This window comes from Hyaena hyaena, unplaced genomic scaffold, assembly GCF_003009895.1.
Source record: "Hyaena hyaena isolate Hyena2069 unplaced genomic scaffold, ASM300989v1 scaffold_932, whole genome shotgun sequence".
Lineage (NCBI taxonomy): Eukaryota > Metazoa > Chordata > Mammalia > Carnivora > Hyaenidae > Hyaena > Hyaena hyaena.
The window spans coordinates 700,393-710,480 of NW_024081563.1; the positions used below are offsets into that span (position 1 = coordinate 700,393).

General features: G+C 50.9%; 1 protein-coding gene across 1 annotated transcript; it reads right to left on the reverse strand.

Moving 5' to 3' along the window:
- Positions 1 to 10: 10 nt before the first annotated feature.
- Positions 11 to 7,013, reverse strand: TSPYL2 (TSPY like 2). The gene is made up of 7 exons (XM_039221014.1): positions 6,067 to 7,013; positions 4,687 to 4,764; positions 4,451 to 4,562; positions 4,218 to 4,363; positions 3,988 to 4,085; positions 2,846 to 3,678; positions 11 to 757 (listed from the first exon to the last, which is right to left on the reverse strand). The coding sequence occupies exons 1-7, from the start codon at positions 6,868 to 6,870 to the stop codon at positions 561 to 563; spliced, it is 2,268 nt and encodes a 755-aa protein (XP_039076945.1). The 5' UTR covers positions 6,871 to 7,013; the 3' UTR covers positions 11 to 560.
- Between the last annotated feature and the right edge of the window lie 3,075 nt (positions 7,014 to 10,088).

The window sequence follows — 10,088 nt, forward strand, 5'->3', positions numbered from 1 at the left end:
GAAGCAGCACTTTGGATTTGCTCAGTTTTATTAGGATTACCAAGGTTCACAAGGAACAAGGAGGGGCTTCTGGGGGGGGAGGGGGACAGGAGTACCGCAATGACAAGCGGCCTTGCATAGACACCAAGGCGGGCTAGCGGGCACAGCGTGGGGAGGGGGCGAGGGACGGAGGGAAAGAGAGACTTGGGAGATCAGGGTGGCTGTAGAGCCCCCCAAGGCCACAGCGGCCCTCCCTGCTTCGGGATCAAGGGTGTCCACTCCACACAGCACGAGGAGGGGGATAGAGGGGCCCTGACCAAGGCATCACAATAAATACTTTAGCAGCACACAGAAGCCTGCGGAGGAGGAGGGCCAAAAGGAAGGGGGAACTCCCCCTTTCCCTCCCCTCAAAATAAGAACTCTGCAATTACTAAACCATAAAAATAAACTTTAAACCCGTGTACGAAGTCGGTCACCCCCCAGAAGTGCAATATGGGGCCGCGCGGCCCTAGCTGAGGGGGAGGGCAAATGGGGCAGGGGGAGAGGGATACAGAGAGGCAACCCCTGCAAGGGTAAAATGTTTATCCAGTTTTGCCCCTCTTCCCCGGGTTGGCCCAAACATTTTGGACCTGAAGCACCTCCTCCATGTCGGAGTCTTCAGAGTCTTCCCCTCCTTCGGAGTCGTCTTCGATCCCTTCTTCCTCCTCCTCCTCCTCCTCCTCTTCTTCCTCCTCCTCCTCTTCCTCGCTGTCACTCTCCTCTCCTTCTTGCTCGCTGTCTGTACAGGGTAAGAGACACGAGGGGTAAGGAGGGGAAAACAGGGTGGTTAGATGAGCAGGTAGATAATTACTCTTTTTTGTTTGTTTGTTTAAACAATAGAAATTTATCTTCTCAGTTCTGGAAGCTGGAGGGTGGCACCCTTATCAAGTGAACAGAGCCTGCAGCCAGGGCTTTGGGGGCCTGGGACCACTCACAAAGCACCTCTGCTTGGAAAAAGTGTGTGTGTGTGTGTGTGTGTGTGTGTGTGTGTGTGTTATCTCAAGCAAGCCCAGAAGAAGCGGGGGGGGGGGGGGGGGAAATCCCTGCCTCTGGCTTATCAAAATTGATACCATCTCTGAAAGTAGCGTTTTCTCCCCATGTAATATGTCAATGCATGTGTCTTCTGAGCTCTGACCTCAGCTGAATAAACCTTCTGTTCCTTCCCAGGCAGCTCCCCCTCTTCTCCCCAGTCTGATACAAACAGGCCACAGTCTGTCTTCTTTAGTCCAATTCCCTACCCCCACTCCCACCCTAGGGCTGGGCAGATAGTTCTTCCTCCCCTTCTCTGAAAGACGATGCCATCCAGTGGCAACTCCCTCAGTTTCCCTACTCTAACTGAATGTATGTCTAGAATGAATCTACATTGTATGCCTCCTTCTTTGCCCCTGCCCTCAATGGAGATTTGCCAGAGACCCCATGGCCTAAACCCCCAGAAGTGATAGGTCTTCCAGCTCCTTCTACCTCCCCCAGGGGCCTGCTTCTCCAAGGTCTGCCTGCCCACAGCCAGGCTCAAACATCTCCCTTGCCTGCCCTCTGCCAACCCCTTCTTAGCCAAGGTTTGACTCTATTGCCTTGCCCCTTGCTCATTCCCTCTTCCTACCCCATGGTGCCCACATCAATCCACTGAAACTACTCTTGCCAAGGTCACACAGATGACCTATTCAGTGCCAAACCCAGTCTTCATTTTACCTGACCTTTCACCAGCACTGGACACTGCTGACAATCCCCTCCATGCCCAGTTCTCTTCCTAATTCAACCCTCTCAGAGCCTCAGTTTCCTAATCTGTAAAACGGTGATAATAGTACCTACCTCATAAGAGTTGCTGTGAGGATTAAATGAGTTAATAAAATAAGTAAATCACTAGAATTGTCCCTGGCACATAGTAAACACTTCATTAACGTTAACTGGCCACAGAATCCGGGGCTAGGATTCTTTTCTGGCTTGTTACTCCCTTTATTTATAACTTCTGACTTCCCAAATAACCTGACTGGGATACTACCTGTACTTACAGTCCAACAGGCCTTTCCAACTCCATGTTTCTCCCTGCATTTCATCAATCCTGCCAGTATGTTGCTCCCATTCCTAAGAAATGGCACCTCCATTTGCCAGTCATCCAGGACAGACCAAACCTGGGAGTCACCTTAAATAGTGCCTTCTCCCTCAACCCCCAACACGCAAACCTTTCTCAGCATTTCCTAAAATGCATGTTTTGCCGAGCAGTAAACAGTGGCTTCTGTGGTTAAGAAGTCTGGGAAATGCTGGGTTCCACAATGTTTAAGTAGGTTTCTTACAGCAGGACTTTTCAGAGCCTTTAAGGTGCTAATGTACCCTGTCCCTCTACCTGCAGATATTAATGTATACAGTATTGTCCCCAACATACCTGACTACTGGACCTTTTTGTGAGAAGCAGCTTTCAGGACTGGTGAAGGATCCTCAGAAGACAAACAAGCCTGGGAGTTCCCTGAAGGCCAGGGCTGGGTACACAGTGTGCGGAATTGTAGTATGTTTGCCACTTTCCCCCTCTTTGTGTGTGTGAACTTAGCCTTCTCAATTTTCTACCCACCTTCTCCTATCTCTTCATTCATTATTTGTCTTTTGCTCTGCTGCAACCTATCTACCCACCAGCTAGAACTGAAATTTGTTTCTTTGGTTCTGTTACAATTGTAAGTTAAAGGTTCCTTGGCCTTGCTTTGTTTAAAAAGTTGCACAAAATACTTTTTCTTTTCTCCACGAGAATAGACTGTACTCACCCCTTGATATTCTGACCCGGGCCAGCTTTTCTCTGGGAAGAGAAAAGAGGGAAGAAAAGAGGGGGCTCTAGGCTCACCTTCCTCACTGCCCTCATCTTCTTCCTCCACTGAGGATTCTTCAGAGATGTTCTCCACTTCATCCTCATAGTAATCCTGGTTGTCGATGTTATCCTGATCCTTATCAGGATCATCACTGTCATTCTTGTAATCTTCGATGTCTCTGTCATCATCATCGCTGCCTTCATTATCACCTTCATTGCCATCATCATCATCGCTGCCTTCATTGTCACCTTCATTGCCATCATTATCTTCATCATCACTGCCCTCGTTGTCTCCTTCGTTGTCACTGTCGCTGCTGTCCTGGTTGTCGCCACTGCTGCCATGGTTGCCACCTTTGGAGTTCTCGTCACCATTGGGGTTCTCGTCACCATCGGGATTCTCATCGTTGTCATCAGTATTTTCTTCATTGTCATCAGGGTTCTCTTCGTTGTCATCAGTGTTGTCTTCAGGGTTCTCACTGTTGTCGTCAGGGTTCTCGTCGTCAGGGTTCTCATTGTTGTCATCGGCACTCTCGTTGTTGTCAGCGGTCTCATTGTCATCAGAGCTCTCATTATTATCAGTGGTCTCGTGGTCATCGGGGCTCTCATTGTTGTCGGTGGTCTCATTGTCAGGGCTCTCATTGTGGTCAGGGCTCTCACTGTCACAGAGGCTCTCGCTAATGTCGGTTATCTCGTTGTCAGTGGTCTCAAAGCAGTCAGTAGTCTCCATGAAGTCAGAGATCTTGATGTCATGAATGGTCTCATTGTCGGTGATGCCATCACTGTCTGAAGTCTCACTGATAATGTCTTCCATTATGTGATAGTCGTCAGAGTCTTCCATGATCACCACTTCATACTTGTCCCTGTTTTTACTGTGGGGAAGCCTGGGGTTGAGTACAAGATTGGTGGGAGGCAGGGCAGACTTAGACTAAAAGGTGCTAAGTAACTGGGGAGGCAGTAGGCTACAAGGAATCCCAGGGAGGAGGTTAGGGTGGGGAGAGTCCCATCTCTGCTCCTGCCTGCACGACTACTTACGGGCATCATTCTCCACTTGTAAAACATATTGGATTGAATTCTCTCAAAGGTCCCTTTGGCCCTATAAATTCTGTGTAACACTAGCCTAATCTTTGTCCCATCCCATCCCCAACAAACCACCTCTCGGCCACCAACCCCCCCATCACCTTTCTTCTTTTTCTTGCTTCTTTCTGTTTGCCCTGTAGCCTCCTTCTCCCATCATGTAGTAGCGCAGAGGGTTAACCCACAGGTCATTTTTAATAATCTGTTGAAAGAGAGGAGGGGGGGAAGGGGAACAGAGTTATGAATATAAGCCCCAGAGCCTACTCCCAATTCCCCGAGCATCCAGAAGCAAGCCTAGCAAGGCTTTCTCTGGCAATGCCAGGAGGGGCCTCACCTCAGCAATCCTGTCAGCCTCTGGGAGGCTGTGGTTTGAGAACCAGCTGAAGAAGCTGTGGCTAGTGTCCTGGTTCCTGTGCCTGCGGGCCTGGGGTTCCTGGCCCCGGTGCCAGCGGATTGGAGTTGAGTGAGACACCAGCCGGCCTGGGAGGAAAGGAGGCTGTGGAGAGGGCACTGGACAAAGACAGATGGGAGTGCAGGGTGATGATTTTCCCTAGGACTGCCTCTTACCAGAGCGGCTACGCTGGAACTCCTTGACAATCACCATGTTTGTGAAGTAGGGGTTTGTCTGAAAGTACAGCTTCATCTTGTAGCCCATGGAGATATGTCTGAGATCCTGCACCTGCTCAGGGTAGAGGTAATGTTGGAATCCCCACCACACCAGGGCCCCTCCCTCCCCAACCCCCTCACCTCCAAGTGCCAGATTCCTTGCCCGATCCTAGTAAAGAACATGTCTTTGGTCTGACCTGCAGATTGGTCAAGTAGCGGAAAATGTCTTCATCACGTCGGTTGATCAAGATTGAAATTTTGGGGTGGTTGAGGAACTGATGGAGGGAGCAGTTTAGGTCAAGGAGTGACTGTTCAATGAGAGAAGGAGGGAGGGAAGGCCAGGCAGGGCAGAGCAAAAGAGAGGCTGGAGCAGAATTCCTTCTGTGTTCATGTGATGTGTGTGGAACAAGTGGGTCATGGGACATGACCCATACTTTTCCTCCTATGATACTATGTGGTGAGAACCTATGTTTATGCAATGTCAAACCTCTGTATTACGTTGGTTCATATTTGCTGTGTGTCTGGGTGCTAAGGGTCTATGTCCATGTGATGTTGTATCCCTGGGTGCTGTGAATTTGTATTCACAAGATACTGTGGGTCTGGGAGCTGAAGCCCTGTGCCCAAGTGGTGTCATATCTGGGTGTTGAAGGCCTGTAGTCACGATGTTGCTTATTGGGTGTTATGGGTCTGTGTCCACATGATATTGGGTATCTGAGTCTGAAGGTTTGCATCCAAGTGATGCTGCGTGTCTGGGTGCTGAGGACCAATAAGTCACGTGATGCTATGTGTCTGCATGCTGAGGACCTGTGGCCACATAATACTGTGTGCCTGAGTGCTGAGAGCCTGGGATCATGTGATACTTTGTATGAGAGTGTCAAGGGCTTCTATCCACGTAATTCCGTTACAAAGTTAAACCCATGTGTTCCTAACATGTTGCATGTATGTACCTATGTGCCCCAGAGATAAGCTTTTCTCCAGTAGTAAATGAGATTTTTATTCTTCTATCCTTCATTTAACTCCTTGATCTCCACTTCTAGGTACTCCTTGTCCTGACCCTTTAGGGGCTCTAGCCTCCTTCTCCCCAGCCCCCTAGTATCTAAGCAGAGACCTAGGCTTGAAGAGCCACCTGTGACTTGGGCAGCCTTTTTGGGCAATTTCTCTGCTGTGTGCCCTTCCTCTCCCTCTTCACCATCTGAGCCAGTTTATCTTCTGTGTGTCCCTCCTCCCTCCTTTCACCATCTCAGGTCCAATTTTTCTGCTGTGTGCCCCCTCTACCACCCTCCTCATTTCACTGTCAGTGATCCATTTTTTTTAAAAAAAATATTATGCTTCTCTTCTTTTCTCTTTCCCGTCCATGGTCCAGTTTTTATGTTGTGTGCCTCTCTCCCCCCTTCATTATCTCTAGTCCAGCTTCTCTGATGTTTTGCCATTCTCCTTCCATTCCTCCTCCACCAAACCTAGGCGTTTTTCCAATAGAGATCCACTCCCACACAAATTCACCCTTTCTGTACCTCCCTCACCCCCCCCTTTTTTTTTATCATGGGCTCTTGGCCCATGAATTTAGATGACAAGGATACTGCTTTGACCCAGAAGCCTGGGATATGCTGGATGATGAGGTCCCTGCGCTCCAGGAAGGGTCTTCGCATCTGGATGAACTTGCGCTTCAGACGGAGGAAGGCCTTGCCTGCCTTGATGTTCACCGCCTCCAGGTCCAGTTGAATGTTTTCCAGTGCCTGCAGGATGCACTCTATCTTCTCGGCGTTTTTCTTGCTTTCCTTCTTCACCTTCCTCTGCTTCCTCTTCCTCCTCCTCCTCCGCTTCCTCACACTTTCCTTTTCATCCTCATCGTCATCTTCCACTAGGATGATAGCCTCTTCCTTCCCCCCTGGACCGGTTAACCTCTGGTACCCCCATTGCCCTGCGCTACAGGTTTCCAGGGCCTTCTCTCCAGCAAAACTGCCGGGCTCCACAACCTGAAAGTCAATCTCCACACTTCCCCCAGAAGCCTCCGAAGGAGAGAATGTTTCTAGGCTCTCCGTGGGAGGGGGCGCCTCCCCATACCCTGACTCCATCTCAGGCTCCCAGCCGGGACCCCCAGCACCCAGGGTGAAGTACGCGCGGATCCCTCCCTCCTCGAGAATGACATAGGGCGGCGGCGGAGGCAGAGCGGGGCCCAGCCCCACCCCCCTCATGTCAGCCAGCACCTGTGCAGCCTCGGTTTCCTCCTGGAGCCTCGGGCGCTGCTCGGGTGGAGGCAGGGGCAGTCGCAGGAGCGGCGGGGGAGGCGGAGGCGGCGGCGGCGGCAGCTGCTCGTGCTGAGCGGGCTCGGAGCTGCTCAGACGACGGGCCTTGGCCGGAGGCCCCTCATCCGGGCGGTCCATGGCGACCCGAGCTCGCAGCTCAGGGGATCGCACTCGCCCCTTCGCTCTCGGCCAAATCGCCGCCGCCTGTCACACCTGAAGCGGAGCCGCAGCACCTCACGCGACCAGCTCTCCCCACAGCCTCGCTCTGGCGTTCCCTCCCACAGCGCCAGCCCTACTCCCTCCGCGCCAAGCGCCCAGGCCCCGCCCTCTCCGTGATGTCAGAGGCCCGTTCGGCCTCGCCAGTGGCTGCCAGCCGCGGCCGCGGCCCTCTCTCTCCCTCGACCTCTGCCCACTCTCACGCAATCCGCTTGCCAACACCGCACCTCATCTCTTTCCGATTGGCTCCCCTCCGGGCCCACCAATCACCGGGCTGACTCCCCCAGCGACGAGAGGGAAACTGCAGGGCGATTGGCTGCAAGGGAAGCCAAGGGGGGAAAGAAGCCCCTCTCCCTCACCCCTCCAGCATATTATCCAATGGGAAAAGTACCAGTGGCTCTGAAGACCCAAAAACAAAACAAAAAACAAACGCAGGCACCGAGAAGGATGTGCTCAGATAAAATTGGAAGAGCCTCGCTATCGTTTTCTCTCTTCTCGGCCCTCCCCTCAGTAACTACGCACTTCTTAAATCTGCTCCTTTCCCTGTCCCCAGCGTTTGATCCAGTGGCGAACTCTGCTGTGACCCCACCGGGGACTAGGGTTGCCCAGAAGAAGCCTGGCATTTCGAAACCTAGGGCCTTTGGTTTCGAGCCAGATTTTGACGTGGCGTTTTCCATCTCTGCAAAATGGCTCTAGAAATAATAATCACACACAAAAAGTAACTTCCTCTGCGTCATTAACATGATTGTGATTCCGTTCATCCGCTAGAGTTTTCTAGGATTTTCTCTTTATCTGCTCAATATTTACCCTCCTTCGGATCCTTTCCTCTCCCTTTCCCCAGTGTATGCTTTTTAAAATTGTATTCTGGATTTTGGGGGGGCCAGATGGATGGTCTTTCGTGAGGTAGGGTGGTGAGTTCTGGCTTTGGTCTGGGATTCGCATCAGGGGCCTACTCTTCATTTTGTAACCCTAACCAAATCACTGCCTTTTTCTGAGCTTCAGTTTCCTCTCCTCTAAATTAGGGACCCTTAAGACATGTAGGAAACTGCCCATTGCAGCCTTTCTGTGGTAGCAGAAAATTGGAGGCAACCTGGAGACCCATCACCAGGGGAATGGATAAGAAAAATGTGATATATGTAGAAGATGGACCACTAGAATGAATTAGATTTACGTACAGCAGCAAGGCTGGATCTCTAAAAAACAGAATGTTGAGTGAAAAACGAAACAACAGGATTTAAAGTACAATACTGTTTATGTAAATTAAAACACATAACAATACCATATATTTTTCACAGATACAGATATATGTAAATAAACACATAAACGGTGAATTGGAAGGACATACATTAAATACACGAAAGTGGGTGCCCATGTGGGAGGGGGGAATTGGATCAGGGATGGGTGATGAAAGGACGAAACAAAACAAAAGAATAAAAGGGACTCACATGGACCAAGGATGATACAGTGTGCCAAGAACTGAGGAGTACGGTCAACTCAATTCTGTGCACCTGAGAGAATAAGTAAATAAAGTAATTGAGTGCCTAGGGAGCAGGCTAGCTGGGTAGACTCCCGGGCTTGGCTTTGTTCCCCTCGTAACATCCCTCCTCTGAATTTAGTCAAAGCTTACCAAAGCCTCAGCTGTATACAGTGGACTCTTCAAAGGGGCTTCCATCCCAGACTCAGCAGTCCGTCCAGAAGCCATTACTTTGTAGGGGGCATTTTCTAACCCCATTACTTCACCCTCAAGCATAATCCCCAATTCCCAGTCCCTATTCTCCGTTGCGGTCCACTTTCAGGAACACTTCATTTGTGTTTTGAAGAGGAGACTGACAGAGGAGTTGGGATGGTACCTGGGGGTTCCAGGCTTTGGGAAGAGATGGGGTTCTCAAGTATCCTGCCCCCACCCATGTTCAGAACCTGGGCCAATGGGGCAGATTTTATGAAATGGGAGTCTACCCTCTTGCTGCATACATATGTACGGTTTTTAAATTCTATTCTCCGACCACTCAACCTCCTGCTGCAGGGACATACTCTAGTCTGTCTCTTTTCAATTAGGTGCATACGTGTATGTGTGTGTGTGTGTGCGCGCGCGCGCGCGCTGTATGTCTCCACATCCAGGTATTTGCACATGTGTGCACCAGGCAGTGCTGCCTCCCCACACAGAGTCACACACAGTCGATCATATCTCCCCACATGTGGTCATGCAGACAGGACACACACACACACACACACACACACACACACACACACAGAGTCAGAAAGAGAAAACATCCAATATAGCATTGTTCTTTTCAGTTTTCCATTTACAAAATCCAATGGTGAATCCAGGCGGTTAGAAAAAAGAAATGGAGGAAAACCCTCCAGAATGTACCCTATCTACTCCACCCTTGTGGTCCCCCCACCCCACTCCCTGGGAAAGGCACACCCATCACTATCACTGAGAGAACAGGCACCCCCCCCTCCAGCCTCTCAGCCACTCTGGCCTGCCTTTCCAGGGCCACTCCACAGCCAGGCTTATTAATGTCTCTCCTGCCTAGAGTGCCCTCCCCATTCCTCTTGGGTCAAGGCTTCCCCAGTCCTGGGACTGTCTTGGGGGGTAGAGAGGGAGCTTAGGACAAGGGCTTCTATCCGAAAGGGAAAGGGGTGTAGATAAATACAGATCTCCCCCTCCCCCAGGAAACGAGAGGGGGACAAAGAATCTGGGCAAGACCAGGCAAAGGAATGCCAGCTTGGCTCACCAGTCCATAAGAACTGGCCATGATGTGAGTCCAGGGTGGACTCTGCCCTGGGAGGGAGGCTTGGGCTCTCCCACCTGAAGAATCTGGCTGTAGTCTGCTCCACTTTAGGTGGAGGGAAAGAAGGGGAGAAGGGATGTTCAGGGGAAGGAAGTTGGGGGCTGAGGGTCCAGAAGGCCAAGGGCTACCAAGAGGGGCTTGAGGCCCCTGAGGCTTGAAGGGGACAAAAAGAGGTCAGAGAGTAATGGACTCAAGTCCACAGTGCCTTAGAGCTTATACCACTATGTATTATGCCAAGGCCACCCCCCAACTTTTCGTCTTCAGGACAATAGTATGAACCCAGGAGACAATTCTGGGGTTGAGTTCTGCTCTGACCCCAGACACTGGTTTCCAGTTAGTCTGGGG